We start from the raw sequence: 18,828 nt of genomic DNA on the forward strand, positions 1-18,828 counted from the left end.
AACCTAAATTCATAGTCGCACGTCGGGGATCGGGAAGGAGCCACGGCCTGGGGACGACAAGTTTACCATCAATTTGATGTATGATTTGTTTTAAATAGTCTAAATTAAGCTGTTATAATATACAGGGGCGTGCCTATGGGGGAGGGGGGGCGAGCGGGACCGGACCCCCCCCCCCCCAGGGCTAAAATTTTTTAATATTAAATTCGTTAAATAAAAAAAAAATATTTAGTATGATATTAAAATAAGTTCAATGACACAAACATAAATGTTTAATTAAACAGTATTTTTAGATAGCCTAAATCAGCAATATTGAACACGTATTTTTCAAAATTTCCCCCCAGGCCCCAGCCTTCTGCCTGACCCCCCCCCCCCCCCTCAGAGAGCTAAATCCTGGGCACGCCACTGATAATATACAATATACCATTGAAACTAGGAGATTCTTTTACGGACATCTTGTATTTTGCTCATGGCCACTACTGGCGGACTCATTGCAAATATAACTGTCAAAATCAGCTGTTGTAAATATACAAACATTTGTTTACCTTCAATATTTCAGAAGAACTGGGTTTACAGTAAAATTACTCAACTTAAACGTGTTTTTTACGCAGTGCAGTACAGATTTTTAAAAAAACAGATAAAAATACGTTTCTGCATTGAAAGTCATACATGAAAAGTATAAAGTTTTAAAACCTCAACATGTGTCACAGTGTTTTAGGTTCTGCCGTTGCACGTCTTGCGTGCACAGTACCGAGATAAATGCGTCACGTGAAAATTTGTGCGACGGTCGTGTACGATTTTAACCAAAGGTTTTTTGCGTATTGCGACAACAGAACAAGGAGGGAGAATTGCGACGGATTTGCAGGTGTGAAATCACTTCACGGATGGCCATTCTCGGACCGTCGGCTGTAAATAAAAGTAAACCCGTAACTACGAGGCTTCGATTGGTCAGTGGGAATGGGAAGGTTTTTTGTTGATTTTTCATTGGCTGCTACAACTCGCGCGATAGAAAGGTAAATACGCATGACGCATCCTATCACCTATCTTCCTATCCAGGTTTGTAGATAGAAAATTTTAAGTTATTATTTGAGTTTAGATTCGTAGTAAGCATAGAGTAAATAATTTGCAAATTTCTCTATTAAAGTATTAACTTCAGTTAAGTGCGCACGATGTTGTGCACAGTTACCTTGAAATTAGAGTGCTGTTATTTCCGTAGCAGAAGGTCGAGTCGAGAAAAACATATGACGCGAACTGTTTGTTTTCGCAGGATGTACAATATAAGCTCTGCCAAACTTTAAACTTAAGTCATTTGCAAATTTGCAATAATGGGAGACTGTGCTGTGAACGTAATATTGATTTATCTTCAGTAAACATCGCCAACGTCTTGTTTATCGAACGAAGTAAGTGTACAGTTACATACTTAGATTAATGTATAATATTGTTAATTAACCAATGTTAAAGCTATAAACTGTAAACTAATTTATAGTTGTTTTTTTAAGAAAAACTAGAGGCTTAGTAGAATACTCATAAAAATATATAGTATAAAAATCTAGTGTTTTTTTAAATCCTGTAAAATAAACATGGGATAGGCAAAACAGGTTCAGTGGGTGGGGAATAAAGGGAGGAGGTCGCTGGGGTTGGTTGGCTGTACCCAGCAGGAAGGAGGGTAAGGGAAAGGGTAATTTTCGGACGTTGAGGCTTTTAGATAAAATCTGAAAACATGGTTTACACATACTACACACGTCCCTAAATTTACCCCCAAGGGATGGTTTCGTAATTCCTGCTAGTTTACCCGTGATAAATAGGAATATATGTTTTCCATATACTAGAGACGTTCCTGAATTAACCCTGCAAGGAAGGTTTCTTAATTCCTTCTGGTTTGTGCAAGAATAACAGTTTACAGGTTACATTACAATACCTATGTATTTATGCAATTGCTGACATTCATTGTTTATGTTTACTGGTGTGGGTTTTTAAATTTTTTTTTTTTAGAACTTTAGTCATTGTAGGTGTTGTAATAATGAAATTCATTAAAATGACTGTATTGCAGTTGAAAGGAATTTTTAATGCGTGCATTTCATGTTTGTTGTTTTATTAGAATAAGTACATATGTAATTTATTTTTATTACGAAATGTTTTTGTTACATTGCATTTATAGATCATACTATTTTGAGTGATGTAACGAACGAGTCTAATGGAAGCATAAAATTTGAATCGAATTGTTAAATTCATTTTCTGTGAGGAATACGTGCTCTGCACTGAAGTAGCGGACACATTGAATTTTGCAGTCTTTCCAATAATTTCTTTAATTACAGCCGTCTTATATTCTGTGTTCATTATGATTGGTAAGTACTTAGTTTATGTTTTAAAGTTTATCCGTGTATCCTGAAGGCTTGATCCTGATGGCAAGATCCTGTAGGCTTGATCCTGTGGTACCTATATGATGCGTGCAGTTTTATTTAGTTCAGTACGTTGGAAGATTCTGCACATAAAAGAAATTGCTAAATAAGAAAGAATTATCATTGAAGGTTGGGGAAAAAAAAATTGTTTTTATTTGACTTAGACTTAACGATCATAATTCATTATTATATTACAATATTTTTTTTATGTGAAGGATCTTCCGACATTCTGAATTAAAACAGCAAAAATCACGTACCACAGAATCAAGCCAACAGGATCATGCCATCAAGATCAAGCCTTCAAGATCCAGGGATACAAACTTCAATACATAAAACGAAAGAATTAGTGTAGTTTTAATTCTCCATAGATGGCTATAGTTGTGCTAAACAAAGAGATACACAATTGCTGGTAATCAATGAATGGAGGTGGTAGTGGGAAAACACTGGTATTATAATGTAAGCTTTAAACTGTTATTTTTCACGAACCAGTAGGAATTAAGAGACCATGTTTTCAGGGTACATTTAGGGACATCTCTATTATTTAAAAAAATATATTTCTTGTTGGCTTGTGTATTTATTAGTAATTTAAATATTAGTTCCGGAAAAAGGTACTATATGTTAGTCAGGCCAGAGCAGTTGTGATCTGGGATCCCTACCTAGTGACAGGTAAGGAAGCTAGAGAAGGTGCAGCGTAGAGCAGTGAGGTGGGTGATGGTTATGTGGGGGAGAAGAGAGGGGAAGAAGCAGGAAATGTATAGTTCGTCGCAGTAGTGAGATGTTTAAATAGTTGGGGTGAGAAGCATTACAGGGAGGAGGATGAAAAGTTTAGTCAGGCTGTTTAAGAGTCCTATACAGACTTTCAGGACGTGATTGTAGGGTCTTTTGTTTAAGAAAATTTACAGCTTCCAATAACATATAAAACAATCATGTTTTTTGAACTGATAAGGAAAGGATGAATGAGCCTGTCTTAAAATAGTATAATGCGTTTAAAAATTCGGAACATAGGTAAAAAAAATTCCAGAAAGTTTGGTTTTACAAACTGGTTTTATGGCTCATGTGTAATTCATAAGCAAAAAAAATGGATATTAGCAACTCTAGAGTATAAAATGTATATAAAATAGTAGGTATATAGAAATACATAGGTCACTGCTGAAAAACTCCCAGAATTTTCTTACGACAAAATGCAGTTCAGCAGATTCTACATAATCACAGGAATTATCTTTTCAAATTTGTAAAAAATCCTATCTTCAAGCTGTTTTAACTCAGGTTCTGGAAGTAAACCTATCACTTCTGAAAAGTTCACAACATATTTCTTCCTCGTATCAGTTTTAAAAAGAATGTCCTGGCATCCATCGCGTACAACCTGCTCCATGTAGAAAATCTCAATGCTACCATCATCTTCTACTCCTCCGTGGCTCACCACTACATATTTATGTTTACTTTGCCCTACTTGCTCAGTGAGTAGGTACTGCCCTCCTTGAACATTGTTCTTGGTAAGCTTCTGCACAACACTCTCTTCATCTGTCTCCGAATCAGTGTACACTTTACGGTAATATGGAATTCTGTTCCTTGGCTTCAACTCTCAAAGTAAAGATTTTTGTACATTACATGCTTCTAAATTTGTTAATATTATTATAGAAATTCTCATGTGAATGTTGGTTATTAGCACATGTTTTGGTAAATTCACAATAATTTACAAAAAACAACAAAGTTATTACATATTATAATTAATCTTAAAAATGTTACGGACAGGACAAATCTTAAAAAAGTGATTTATTAGTCCAGAAAATTAAAAATCAACATTAAACTTTGAGGTTCTGTTAACATCTAGTAGTAGTATCTAGTCATGTATGATAAACAATTACTTGATTAATATTTTATGTGTATAATAAACTTTCTTACTTTTTTGTTACGGACGGGACACCATCAAATAGGTCTTCAAAAAACACTAGCTGAAACCTCTAAAAAATTACTTTAAACCACAATAACCATACAGATGGAAGCCAAATGAACTGGTCTTTTCCCTCCAAAACACAGCTGTTAAAGAAAAACATATATAGCCAATTTTAAAGGAGCGCCAACTTGACTTGTTTATATCATAATACATGGTAATTATTAGGTACTCATTTTAAAATGAAAAAGTTATGTATGAAAAATTAAAAATAATCAAAAAATGTGTACATTTCTGGTTAATTAATGATATGTTGGGTAGTTTAGTTATAGTCTTATAAAAACATTTTATGTTATGTTTTAGTTGTACACAATTTGGTCCTTTTTGGCATGGAATGGCCGATAGTGCCATTTATTTATAGCACAAAAATAAAAAGTCTAAAAATTAAAGAAGTAAAATATTTATTACATAGCAGGAAAAAACTTAAATTTGATGCTACAGTTATCACCTTGGCAGCCAGAGAGTAACACTGTAGAATAAATTTTCTTCGAGAGAATGACTTTATTTCAGATGAAGAGAATAATGCAAATGTTTATTTCAATTAATAAGTTAATAAACATCTAAACACTATGACAATATGACTGTGTGCCAGACTGAAATTGCATTTTGGCACAAATAAACCTTGCCAACAATTATTTCTTTTATTTTCTATCAATTATCATTATTCTTTGAAAATGCTGCAAAGATTCTTACTTCTAAAGAAAAAAAGGCTTTATCTACATCATATTATGACATGAGTCATTGCTTCATTATTACAAAAAAAACTATTTACAAGCATTAGGTTTGTGTACGTTTGGAATAAAAAATGAAAATTTTCACTTGCCATAAACACCACACTTCTTTCTGTATACTCTCTTCAGGTTACATAATGGGAACAGTCCCAGTGGAACATGTCCACATGATTTAGCATGACGTCACCTTGTTTCGGATGACTTGGACGACCCAATCAGTACTACCAATTATAATAATTCATAAAGATCCAGTACAATCTATAGAAATAAACTTTTAAATATTTTTTTTTGTGAATTTTGACAGATTATTTTATTTATGGAAGGGCTAGCATTACTTTTTTTATTATGTTTTTAAGTTTCTTTAATGTTTTTCTATAGCGTTGTTTAATATTTAGTGTTAACCTGATATTTTACTTTTTGTAATATGTAAAAAAAAATTTGAAAACTGGCTTAGTGCTGAATTTTTTCATGTGTAAATATATATAAATTACATTTTGTGTTTTATTAGACTAACACGAGACCACTACGGATCAGAAACTAAAATGCAGGCACACAAGTACAGATGGTATATAAACTGTGAAACTAACAATTCAAAATGTAATTTTTGTATGCATCTAGCTACTGCCTATGCATGCTTGTATGCATGTACATATGTACGTACACATTCACAAATATAAATTTATAACTTAATTAGCTGAAACATTATGAACAACTGATTAGGAAAACTATCTTATGTAGAAGTGTTTGGAAGGTGAAAAAATAAAATATACTGTACCAAATATAAAAGATGTATCTTTCATAGATTGGTTACATTACTCTGCCAACTCTTTCAATGAGTTAATGAAATTTAAGATTAACTAAACACAGACACAACAGATGGCATAAATAGTCAGTGACAAATAGTTTTATTTAAATTCTAACATATTTGCCGTTGACCAATCTTGAACTAATGAGTAATCATCTTACCATTGTAGACTATCCTTGTATTTAAATACGTAAGCTATTCTTCCAAATGTCAGGTTTCAGTAGAGAATCAGTCCATCATGAGCTGTGTTGTAATGGCTAGTGTTGAATTGACTTGTAGTTACAGTCTTTCCAGTTGCAGAATTTTCCAAATGCTGCTGTTGTGTTATGTTATGTTTTCAGTATTAACAGGTTTATTAGCTAGAAATCTTGGTAGTATTTCTGTAATTATTTAAATTCCTTTGTGCCCTTAGGTGTCAAAGTACATGCAATGATGGTGCTGAGAGTAGTATAATCGCAGAAAAGAAGTTAAGTACTTTTTTTTGAATGACCTGAAAAACATGTCTCTGAATCACTGGAAGTTGATAAACCACCTGAAGGTGTATTTGTCGAAGCACTCGCAAGAGAAAGGTGTGCTGGATTTTGCCAACAAAGAATGGCTGAGCATCTTCGAGAAGCTGCCGTTGTTCTACAGCCGAGCTGTGACGGACGGGGAAGTGGATGGTCCCTCGTGCCAGAGGCAGCAACAGGGGGACGCAGCAGTCGAGCCAAAACCTACGAGAGTGCCGCCTGTCGGGTTGGCACCAGCGAAAGATGACCACAGTCATGGCTTGCTCGATGTCTCGAAGTCGAAGACCGTTAAGCCAGCTGAAGAAAAAATTCCAGACTCTCCACAGTCAAAGTGGCTGCCGAAACAATCGGTGTCAAAGGTAACTATTACATTGTGGCAGTTTGGCTAAATGTTTTTGTATAGCTCATTACAGAACTGGACCATTATTAGTTTAAAAATGGAGCAAGGCAGTGCAGTGATATAACACTGGACTTGCATTTAGGAGAACCCGTTCGGCCATCCTGATATTTGGTTTTCCACAACTTCCCAAAATTACTCCAGGCAAAGCTGGGATGTTGCCTCACTGTAGGTTATGGTCTGTCCATTTTTGAAAGCCTTGATCTTTGTTGTGTGTCCAAGAGACATGAAGCTTCAATGAAATAAAAATAATCAATTTTATTAGCTAATATGGAAATTAAGTTATTTCATAACTTGGTTTACAGGGAAACAACTATGCAAAATTCTATCATGCTTGTTTGACATTTGAAGCTGTGCTGGGTGGTGTTTCTGCGGTGCGTCAGATGGAAGGGGTGCATGTGCTGTTGCAGGAGAGCATATACTCGCGCACGAAGCACGTCGTGACCTCCGTGATGACGGCTCGGAGCGAGCAGTCGCGGCTCAAGAGGCTGGAGGAGTTGACGAACCACCTGCTCCAGTACCCAGAGGCCAAGAGCCTGGCAGTCCGGGTGAGTGAGCAGTCGTGGGTACCTACGGCACATTCCAGCTGCCTGATTCGGGGTGACTGAATTGTTGCCCATTGGAAGGGCAGCCCTTCAGGATTTTTCTGACAGTGGTTTATTTGTACAGAGACTGGAAGGGCAGCCCATCCAATTTCTGAAAACACGCTCCTTTAAGAGTTTAAATAATCCTGAAAACTTGCCCCTTGGATGGGCAGCCCTTCAGGATTTTTCTGACAGTGGTTAGTTTGTAAAGTTACCTAACCTAATCTAACCTAACGTAACCTAACCTAAACGAACCTAAATGAACTTAACATAACCTAAACTAACCACTGTCAGAAAAATCCTGAAGGGCTGCCCTTCCAAGGGGCAACAATTCAGCTCCCCCCCTGATTCACGCCAAGGGTTTTCTTTCAGTCGAGAAGTGGATATCATTTGGAACAAGTTGAATTTTGGGCAGGTGTCAACAGGAATGACTCTGGAGTTGATTCCATAAATGTTCAGACTGTCGTTTTAAGAGATTTAAACCATTTTTAAATCAGTCAGCACTTTGGTAATTCATGCATTTTGAAAATATTATTACAATATGTCCACATATCGGGTAACGTGTTTTATAAGAATTATTTTGTCTCAAGTTTCCGGCTCTGGATAGCTAATTGCAATAGGTCTGTGATAGTAAATTAATAAATTCTAAACCCAGCTTCGCATGGGAGTGCAAACATTTTATAACACAGGAAATTTTCTTCTATGAAAACCTAATATCTAAATTAAAAGTATGAAAATCGAATATCTAAATTAATTCAATAGTCCCACCTATTGATGCCCCATTAGATGGCTCACATTTTCATAGTATATATCGCTGTTCTTTGGCATGTCCTCATGGCCTGCTGCCATTTAACATTCTGGGAATGGGGAAACAGCGGACAGAGTTGTTGAGACTTGTGACACTAAAAACAGTAATCTACTATACAGTCAATTTGGTTTTTTTTTTCCTTCTTTTCTCTCTCTCTCTCTTTCAGCTACAAGTAAATATAGCCTAATTGGGATTTTGTATCTTTATGACACAGCATAATGTTATGAAATCAGTCCAGTATTTCACATGTTTACTTCTTAACAACAAACTCGCACACACTCAATAATATTGGGTATCGGGTATAGAAATAGATGGACAATATAATTGAGTTGAAACAAAAAAAAGAAGTTAAAAAATTTAAAAAAGTTTTTATTTATTATTTTTTTGTATAAAAAAACTTGTCTGTGCTATGTTCTCCAGGAAGGTGTAGTGCGGATGCTGTTGCATATCCGCCGCCAGAATGCAGACCCTGATACGCTGGCTGTGGTTCGTGAAGCATGCACTCTCTTGGGCCATGTGGATCCCCTGCCGGGACGGGGCATCAGGATCCTCTCCATCGATGGAGGTGGTATCCGGTACGTTCACCTCATGTTCATGTAGAGAATCTCTTGTCGCTTACTAGATAGTCACTTTTCAGTTGCTATAAAGATGACAGTACTTGATTTTGATGATAAGTATGAAAACTTTTGCTGGATGATATTTGAACTTGAGATAGCTCTGATGAATTTTCTCTTTCAATTCATTGTGTGTTGTTTTTAACTTCCAAGTTAATACTGGTGTGTTTTTTTTTTAAGTTCAATTTTCTGATTTATTTTGACCCCTTCTTAAGTTTCAGCTAGATAAATCACTGGTTTCTGTTTTTTTTAAATCTGGAATTGTAAATGCACTTATTTCACTATTTAAAGAATTTATATTCTGCATTAATTTTTTAGTTCTTTCTCATAATGTGTTTACTTAGTAGTGATGTGAAAATTGCCAAAAACTAATGACAGGTTTTTATGTTGCAGGGGTGTTATTGTCATTGAACTGCTGAAAAAACTGGAGAGGTTGACAGGAAAGCGTGTGTATGAAATGTTTGACTTCATATGTGGTGTCAGTACAGGAGCTATTCTTCTTTCGGTATTAGGTATGTATGTATGTGTTGTTTTAAAGTTATTTTTTGTGCTTGATGTGCCTTATGTAAACACACATGTTTGGTACCATCATTATTTACACTACCAGAAATTAATCTTAGCTTTTCAGTTATAGTTCAATTTGATTTGTATGTAATTTTATCTTACTGTTATCCTAGATAGAAATTTTATTTGATGTAATACTGTTATATAATTTTCCAAGTTTTACTTTTTCTTCTTTAAAATAACTTTTAGTTTCATGGTTAAAGTTAGTCATTTCATTCAAAATTTGGTTCTTAAAGATTAGTCCTTTGTAATTACTGTTGATTAGAGATGTTGGTTTTTCCCAATAGTAGTTTTGGGTAGATTTTGCTACGAGTAAGAGTCCAGAATCATACATTTGGTTATTTTTTATACCATAATTACTCGCTTGAAATTTGAGTTTGGTAGGATGCATGCTACCTACTACCAACTGATAGCAAAAACAAATTGTTGTTTAAATGGTACCTACCAATCTGAAAATAAACACTGTATAACGTATATCAACCTATCTTAAATTATGTAAATATTTGTTGGCATTGGAAAAAAGGAAAATTTCCCAGGAAAATATGTGGTTGTATTTTTCCAAAAAATTTTCTCAATCACATCTGCACTGCTGGTTACTTTTGCAAGTAACGGAGTGAGGTAGGGCAGTGTTAAAATATTGTATTCGCAATCCAGAGGACTCTTGTTCGAGTCCTGGTCCGGTCATGCTTATTTCCTTCTTCCATGGTTTCCCACGGCCAATACCTCTCCCAGTATTCCTGGTCTGTGTTGTCTTGTTACTGTCTTAACGATCTCAACGAGGACGAGACATTAACATGGGGTCCACATTCTGGAAAGTCAAGGAAGTTGGAATTGGTAAGGGAAAGTTATGGTATTTACTTGAAATCCTGGAAAAGTCGTGGCAATTTCCAGGTAGCACTTATAAAGAGAAGTGCAATACTCCATTCTGAAATCATCCACCAGACTGTGAGGGTGTTTTTTAATGAATAATCATACTCACTATAAAATGGCTGGTGCACTGGTTAGACTGTGTCAGCTCAGGGGATGGTAGAGAGAGGCTGGAATTTCTTTGTTTCTTTCAGGAAATTGAAGAAAAAAAAAGTTGAATTATTTTAAAAACATTAATTATGGAATTTGAAATTTTGGTCAGGGAAATGTTGGGGAAGTTTTATTACAGATCATTGTGTACACCCAGGTTAAGCCAAGTAACACGAAATCTTTTACAAGTTTATTCGAAACTAACCATGTTGTTGGAGATAAATTGCGTTAATGTGTAATGGGATGGTTCCTGGTTCCAGTCCTACAAAAGAAGTCTCTGGAAGAAATGTCGCAACTGTACAAAGAGCTGAGCATCAAGGTGTTCACCCAGAATGCCATCTGGGGCACCAGCAATCTCATGTGGAGCCACTCGTACTACAACACCGAGATGTGGGAGAGCATGCTTAGACAGAACATAGGAGATGTAGCACTCATCAAGACTGCTAGAGATCCGCAGTGCCCCAAGGTAAGACCTCTTCATGTCTAGTGCACACTAAATCATTGTAGTTAGCGATGTGGTGGCTCTTAAATATTTCTGATTCCTTTGCAGTTTACAAGACAGTGTTTGCATATTGGTGCTCCAGTTTATACAAATGTTTCAACTTGTGCGTATGGATTTTTTTTATCATAATTCCTTTATTTCTGCATGTTATAAGGCCTCGATTATGCCATAGGAAAATTTTTTTGTGGAATTTTCTATTTTTTTTGCCAATTAATTATTATATGTTTTAAAGTATTTGTGTGGAAAATAGCACAATGTTAAATACCAGGGTGGCTAGCCAACCAGGAAATCGGGAAATACGGGAAATAGCCAGGATTTCTTTAAAAAAAAAACCAGGAATACCTGGAATCAACCAGGAATTTTTATTAGAACCGGGAATTTTTTTCATGAAGTAACGATCGCAATAACATACATAGCATACATAATAGCACAATGTTAAATATAAGTACGGAGCATTTAAGAGAGACAAAACTCAGGATTGTGTGTGTGTGTTTTCTTTTCCCCTGTCTAGTTGTCATTTGTGTCAGCGGTAGTGAACCAGGCTCAGTTATCAGCGTTCGTGTTCAGGAACTACTCGTTCCCACCCAAGAGCAGGTCCCGCTACGCTGGCAGCTGCAAGTACGAAGTGTGGCAAGCGGTGAGGGCATCGGCTGCCGCGCCTTCCTACTTCGAGGAGTTCCAGCTGGATGGCTTTCTGCACCAGGTACTTGTCATCCAGTTTTCTATGCACAGTTAATTGTGAGTTGCTTCCCAATCCCAGCACTCAAGTTGCTACCTACCTGCCGATATTGTGACAGAAAGAATTCACTGTTGTAATACTATGGTACTAGTGTACACTGTAAATTCACCGGCGTACAATGGTTCAAAATGTCAGATGGTCCGGTACCAGCAAGGAATATACTCACGTAAGCAAACTTAGCAAACTTAAAATAAAAATCAATAGATTTTAGCTAAGATTGAAAATGTGTTTACAGTACGCATGTAAGTGATAGTCCAAAGTGCTTGGCGTGGCCCAGGATAAGTTAAATAATTATTTGTGGGATTTTGGAATTTGCTCGGAAGTTTACATACGAAAGAGCCTTTAAAATGTACAATAAAAATTTAGCTTTGGCTTGGACTTGTATTTGTTTTGAAAGCTACATCTTTATGTTCCTGTTATAAAATTTGTGCTCTACAACTTTGCATTTAGTGATCGTGAGGGATACTGCCTGATAATCCGTCATTTTCTGCAAAGTTCTGAAGGTGCAGAATTATCGGAAGTCTACTGTACATGACTTGAATCGTATCAGCATAGAGAAAGCTGGGCTTAGGCTATTTATATTGTAGGTGGCATCACTGGTTAAAAATTTTTCTTTTGCCAGGATACACTCCATAAAATTGTACATCAAGTCTATGTTGTGTGTTTATTGGCTACCGCCATACTTCACATTTTCTCGTGATAGTTGTTGATTGTCAATTTTTTTTCCTCTGGCTCTCATCATCTTGTCAAGCAACCAGTGATCCAACAAGGGTCATCAAGTGTACAAACATTTGCATCAAAGACTGTCTTCAGATAATAATATGAAACTGACAAGTCGCTAATAATAGACATTTTTTTTTTCTTTTTGGAGCTTGCAGCAGTTTTTAATCATTTGTAAAATTTAAGTTATTTTGTACAATTCATTGAAAAACAGTAATGGTTTTGTTTATGATGTTAAATGCTTGTATGCAATAACTTTGATTAAATATACTGTATTTACCTGATTGATTTAATATACTGTATTTACCCAATAATAATGTGAAACCTAATCTTTTTGATTATGAGTTTTTTAAAAAAGACTTTTTGGATTTGGGAATCGCAATTCAAGTACGTACATAGCACTTGAGAATTATTTGAATCATTAAATTTATTGTATACTCACCAAAACCTTTTGGCTTCACTTTCTTCAGTAGAGTGATTTACATGATCTCTTTTGAAACACCAAGCTGCAATAAGAAAAAGAAAATTGTGTTTTATGACTTAGTTCAAAAGTGGTGGCTGTACGGAAAAAAAAAATCATGTGGGGCTATACGGAGGCAAAGCTTGTAGTTTTAGAACTAAGCAGTTCCCAATGACAAAATACAAGTTTGTGATAATAATGCAGGGGCATAGCCGGGGGGGGGGGGGGGGGGGGTTTAGGGGTTCAAACCCCCCCCCCCCCCCCCCCCCCCCAGCTCTAAATCTTTAATTAAATTTCTTATTCATCACTCAAACAAATTTCATATTAAAAATTAATAAAAATTTTACCATTACAATATTTAAATTGAAGTACCGAAAACTGCTAAAATAGCACTATTTTACACCTTAAAATCCAAATTTTCCCGGGGGAGAACCCCCGGACCCCCTCTTTAATATGGGGGGGCCATGCTTCTTAACACCCCCCATACACAAATTCTGGCTACACCACTGTCATAATGCGACCCCACTTTTAGTTTCCATAGTTTTGTTAAAAATGATAGTACGTATTATAGTCAGGTAAATAGGGTAGTTAGTTTATTTTACAGCGTGAATGTGTTAAATTTGCGGCAGCACACTGTTTCAGGACGGTGGTATCCTGGTGAACAACCCCTGTGGCGTGGCACTCCACGAGGCTACCCACCTGTGGCCAGGCAGCCCAATCCAGTGCGTGGTGTCCATCGGCACGGGGCGTCTGCAGTCAGTGCCCACACTGTCCGACAAGCCCTCCGTGGGGATGTCGTCTTGGAGGACCAAGTTCATGAAAATTCTTGACAGCGCAACAGATACTGAAGGTACTGTGAATGTGAACGTGTGTGGAAAAATTAAGATATTATTACTGATACGAGTGGCGACTGGATGTGCAATTTTTTTTTTATGTTGCATGAAATTTAGGGTGTACGAAGCTTCAGAAAGTCAAAGTCAAAATGAAGGCTAAGATTCATCTTTGTCTTCGGGAAAAATTAAAAAAAAAATTTGAAAGATTCCGAAGATTTAGAGCAGTGTTTGTCCCATAAATAACGCCTGTGGTGTCGGCTAACTGTAGTTTTTACCGGTAAGAGAACCACTCATCGGGTGAAAATGGATTAGAACTATCAGTAAATTTCCCTGCTTGACATACTTACTTTAGCCTCGCATGTTTTTATTGCAACCACAGTAAACATTATGCATTTTTGTGGCATGGCAATAGGAAATGATAACGTACAGACCACTATTCAACCAGAGACCCAACCATATGTGTCAATTCAGAGTTTACAGAGCACTACTAACAAAATAAATCCTTGCCCAACAACCTTTTAGTTATATTACTAAGGGTTTGTTAACATTGAATTGGTTGCGCAATATATGTTTACGTAGAAAGATTTTACTGAAAGTGTGTAAATGTTAAAAAATTTTTAGCTCATTTATGCTGTAGATGCATATAGTGAGAGAGAGAATGAGAGAGAGAGAGAGAGAGAGAGAGAGAGAATGAGAGCAAAATCATTTTAGGTCTGTTTATGTTTATTAGGGGTTGTATACTCATATTAACAGAACAAACAAAATTCTTGGAATAGTATTTCAGAATTTGCAAAACAGCCTCTTTTCTGTTTTCAAGACATTTGAAAAGATGCTTAGTTTTTTGCAATAATCATAGTGTGTATGCCATTTCAAATGTACTTCAACTGTTAGACTTCGGTGAAGACTTAGATCTTAAATCTTCCGATTCAAATTGAAAATTAAATTCACTGGGTACTATTTACGGGATGAACATGTACAAGAAAATCACATTGCGACATACCTGAAGAGAGAAAAACCTTAAATTTTGGTTCTAATAATAAAAATACATACTTTATGATCAACTGTTATTAAATGTAAAATGTCTTGCAAAGATGGATACACACACACACTCTCTCTCTCTCTCTCTCTCTCTCTCTCTCTCTCTCTCTCTCTCTCTCTCTCTCTCTCTCTCTCATACATGTTCAAACATTGGGCACATGTGCACGTAGATGAGGCAGAAATTTCAATGGATATAGGTTTGGAAAGGCTTCTCTGTTTATCGTTAGTCTGTTGCAGTGTTCTGGATGCATGTCGTGTGTTAAGCCATATCGGCCAGCACGTATGGTGTTTTTGTGTATCGTGCACACTTTGAAGTGAGGTATGTACTTTGTTATTGATTGGGTTTGCAGTGGTGCACACGGTGATGAGCGACCTGCTGCCCAGTTCCGTGTACTTCCGCTTCAACCCGCACCTGGCGGAGATCATCTCCATGGTGGAGATAGACCCGGCCAAGATCCGGCAGCTGGAGCTGGAGGCTGCGATGTACTACCGCCGGAACGAGGAGACCTTCGAGGAGGTGGCGAGGGCTCTCACCGCCCCACCGTCGCTGTCCCAGCGCACGCACAGGTGGCTCGAGGAGCTGTGGGCTCGGCTGGCATAGCGCTCCGGTCCTTCTGGAAACTCCCTTCTGTTTTGAAGCATTGCTTGCTGTTGCAACCTATTTCTTTAAAATTATTTTTTTCAGCTATTACACAGTCTAGGATTTTTGTTTGGCGGTAATGTTTCGTCACACCTTTGCCTTGAAACATAGTGTTGAGCATAACCTGCAACTGCAAGTTGCGATTTTAAATTCAGTTATGTTATAGCTGTAAATGATGAGTATTGCAGCTGAATGTTTCCCACTTAAGTGTACAGCAAATCCCTGTTAAGAAGTTTCTCAGGGTACTTATACCTGGATTTACGACCTTTGGTTAAACGTAGGGCTGAAATGTAACTGATAGATGGCTCTCATTTTTTGTCTTACAGCCTTCAGTTAACGTCTTGACTCTGAGATGATCTAATAGTTCAAGTTTACCGTGGATGAAGTGGTGGTTAGCTGGTTAACCTGGAGCTAAGCAGCTTCAGAAAAGAAAATGGCGATATTAAATCAGGCGGGATTACATAGTTGACAGTGAGGATGACTACGTATTTGGTAAATTCAAGTCGAGTGTAATGCAGGATGCAATGAACTACATAATTTAATATTGCGCACAAAATGCTTCTTCGTCCCATTCATCGAAGTTTTGTTAAAAATTATATGATTTAATAATTTACTTTGTATTATATTTGTCTTTAATTAATCCTAAAGGAAATAACACACACAGACACACACACATACACATATATCTATAAACTTACATGTGATGGCCTAGGACTAAGAACATGTGTATTTTACTGCATTTAAAAATTACAAAATGATTGTTATTGCAACTTATAAAATTAGTGTATTTATGTGAAATAATTTGTAATTAACTAGCAGGAGTTGGGGTTGGTATATATATGAAAATTTATTTGTAATAAAGTAGACATGCTGGGATTGCAATGCACTTCAAACAACTCCAGACAATTGTCAATTTTGCTAGCCTAAAATTAAGTGTGAAAATAAATGTTTTTTTTTTTTCCTTTTCCTATCTTTCAAATCTACACCATGTTCCTTCAATGCCAGAACTACGGCTTGAACTAGCCATTTTACATGGTAAGTGAATGTTTACTCTTTGTTGTCATAACCTCACAACTGAAAGTAACTTTGCTACTTTGGCTGTGGTCACAACTGGAGATTGCCGATGTTCATTTGATCACCAAAATTGATTTAAGTCTCCATTAATAGATAGATTGATTATTCATATTCGTAGCATTTTTGATGGCTTGCAGGTAAACTAAGGCCATATCGCGACTCAGAGCACTTCCTCGTATGATGGTGTTTGTTTTTTAAGCTTCGCAATGCATGCGAGGCTTTTCATCACTTTCGAAGCTTCAAATGAAACTCAACAAATTGCCTGGCGAAGCCAAATTGAATATTAAAACAAGCTTCGATTCAATAAGTCAAAGCTTCGGAAAAGGCCTACTTAATACACCATTCATTCTTTACCTAGTAGTTGACTTATCGTTGGCCAGCATTTAGATTTTTAAAAGAAGATGGTAAAACCGGCCCTTATAAATCTAGACTTATTAACAGGGAAGTTTTATTAAAAGGATAAAATTGTATTTTTTTTTTTATTGTATTGTGCAGTAAATTTTCTTAAGTGGGTTTAGCAGTTTTTGCTGGAATTAATACTTCTCACGTGAACTTATGTTAATCATGTAACACATTTGTGTGATGTAACAACATTCCCAAAACTGTAAACCTCAAATGTAGAGAAATTGTAGGTGTCTTGTTTGATTATAAGCAGCTTGTATGTGTATTACCATTTTGTGATACTTTCTTGTTCCTTGTATCTAATATTTATTTTGCTTTAGCAAAGGATAGAATATGTATAACATGTGAGGCTAGATTTTATACATGAGCTAGAATTGCCAAATATTTTGTATAGGGCAGACTAATGTTGAGTTTACATCAACTCTGATAGCTGATAGTAATGTTTCAGTTGAAATTTTCTTAGATAATTGATGATAAACAAATTTAACTAAAAAATTTGTCATTATTCTTAGTTACTAAAGAAAGACAAGAGTTTATTTTTTTTATTTTTTTCCCCCTCATGATGGAGGAATCTCATTCATTTGATGAACCTACCCATCTAAATTTATGATTTGTTGGTGAGTAAACATATAAATAGGGATGTGCGAGTACTCGATATTTTCGGGTACGGTTCGAATCCACAATTACCCGAACCCGGAATCGTTGCACATACATGGATTCGAACAGTATTACGAATATTCACAAAAGTTATAAATTAATTTAATACAGCTCAAAAATACTAGCAGTGAAAAAATAAAATTGGGCTACTAATACGTAAGTATTTATAATATGATGTATCAAAGAAAGATATGTAAATTAAATAATTAACACAGTGACATTGAAAGAATTTCGAGATTTCGAGAGCTTAAACTATAATACTATAATTATGAATTTCGTTGTATAGCAAACTATAAACTAAAAACAATTACATACCTACAAGAAAAAAAGTCTTTGCTATTTATTGGAGAAAAAATGGTTTCGTTTGCTGAAACTTTTATAAAACTGAGATTTCCCTGTGGCGTGCAGTTTGTTACGATTGAGTTGGAGAATCGAATATGTTTTGGTTTTCATATTTTAAAGTGTTTATTATTAATTAAGTATACATAATCATAAACATTTCAATCTCAGTGTAATAAATAATTGCCAGTAGTTACAGTTAGAAACAAGAGAACACACATTTTTAAATTAATAAGTTATTTTTAATTATTCTGAGCTTAATATTCGGAATCGGATTCATATCTCAAATATTGCTAGGGATTCGAATCAGATTCGAACCGAACTGAAAATCAAGGATTCGCACATCCCTACATATAAAATTAAAAGTTTTCCACTTGAGTATGTTCCAAGATTTAAATGGAAATACTGATATTTAGTCAATATTTTCAATTAAGCAAAATCCTGTTACAAATATCTATAATAGCACAATTTGTTATGTTACCTAACTAATGTAATAAAACCACTAAAAGATTTTACTGTTAACTTAAGCAAAATATAATTTATGAAACTCTGTAGGTTTTAACTGTTTATTCTAATTTTTTAAATCTATGTATGTTACTTTTGTTAAATAAATAAACTTTTATAGTCCTGTTTTTATTGAATTTTTTTGTTATGTAGAGTTCAAATATTGGTTTGTAACTAGTGCAATAGTGTAGGTGAGGCAACACTTATGAAAAATACACACTGAGTACAACCTTGCATAATACAGTCTGTCCTTAAAATAATGTCCCAGTTTGAATGGTATTTATAACAGTTTAATGTAGACTATTTACAACAAATCATACAAAAAATTGAAGGTAAACTAACCTAGTTTTTCTTACAAATTTATGCTCAGGAGTCACCATTTTGCATAGGTGGTGTTGCAAGCAAGAAAACGAAACAGTACTTGTGCATGTGCTTATCTAAAACTGAGTTACTCTTTTCTTGTGACCTCGAATCAAACCTCTACAACGCTTGCAGTCGATACTATTAAAATTTATAACTGTTACATTCTTAAATGGACATGCAG

At 35.7% G+C, this 18,828-nt stretch overlaps 1 protein-coding gene across 4 annotated transcripts; it reads left to right on the forward strand.

Annotated features, from left to right (window-relative positions):
• The first annotated feature begins 466 nt into the window (after window positions 1-466).
• On the forward strand, window positions 467-18,412 carry LOC134533716 (calcium-independent phospholipase A2-gamma-like). Of its 4 annotated transcripts, XM_063371305.1 has the most exons (10): window positions 468-1,053; window positions 1,265-1,397; window positions 6,296-6,751; window positions 7,200-7,337; window positions 8,602-8,756; window positions 9,189-9,307; window positions 10,637-10,842; window positions 11,390-11,581; window positions 13,440-13,647; window positions 15,019-18,412. In XM_063371305.1, exons 3-10 carry the CDS (start codon window positions 6,383-6,385, stop codon window positions 15,267-15,269), a joined length of 1,638 nt encoding a protein of 545 aa, XP_063227375.1. In that variant the 5' UTR covers window positions 468-1,053; window positions 1,265-1,397; window positions 6,296-6,382; the 3' UTR covers window positions 15,270-18,412. The 4 variants fall into 4 exon arrangements, with proteins under 4 accessions (XP_063227368.1, XP_063227375.1, XP_063227385.1 ...); XM_063371298.1 differs by lacking the exon at window positions 1,265-1,397 and having other exon boundaries at window positions 467-1,010; XM_063371315.1 differs by lacking the exon at window positions 1,265-1,397 and having other exon boundaries at window positions 1,000-1,053.
• The last annotated feature ends 416 nt before the right edge of the window (window positions 18,413-18,828 follow it).

The sequence above is a fragment of the Bacillus rossius genome, chromosome 1, assembly GCF_032445375.1.
Source record: "Bacillus rossius redtenbacheri isolate Brsri chromosome 1, Brsri_v3, whole genome shotgun sequence".
NCBI classification, from domain to species: domain Eukaryota; kingdom Metazoa; phylum Arthropoda; class Insecta; order Phasmatodea; family Bacillidae; genus Bacillus; species Bacillus rossius.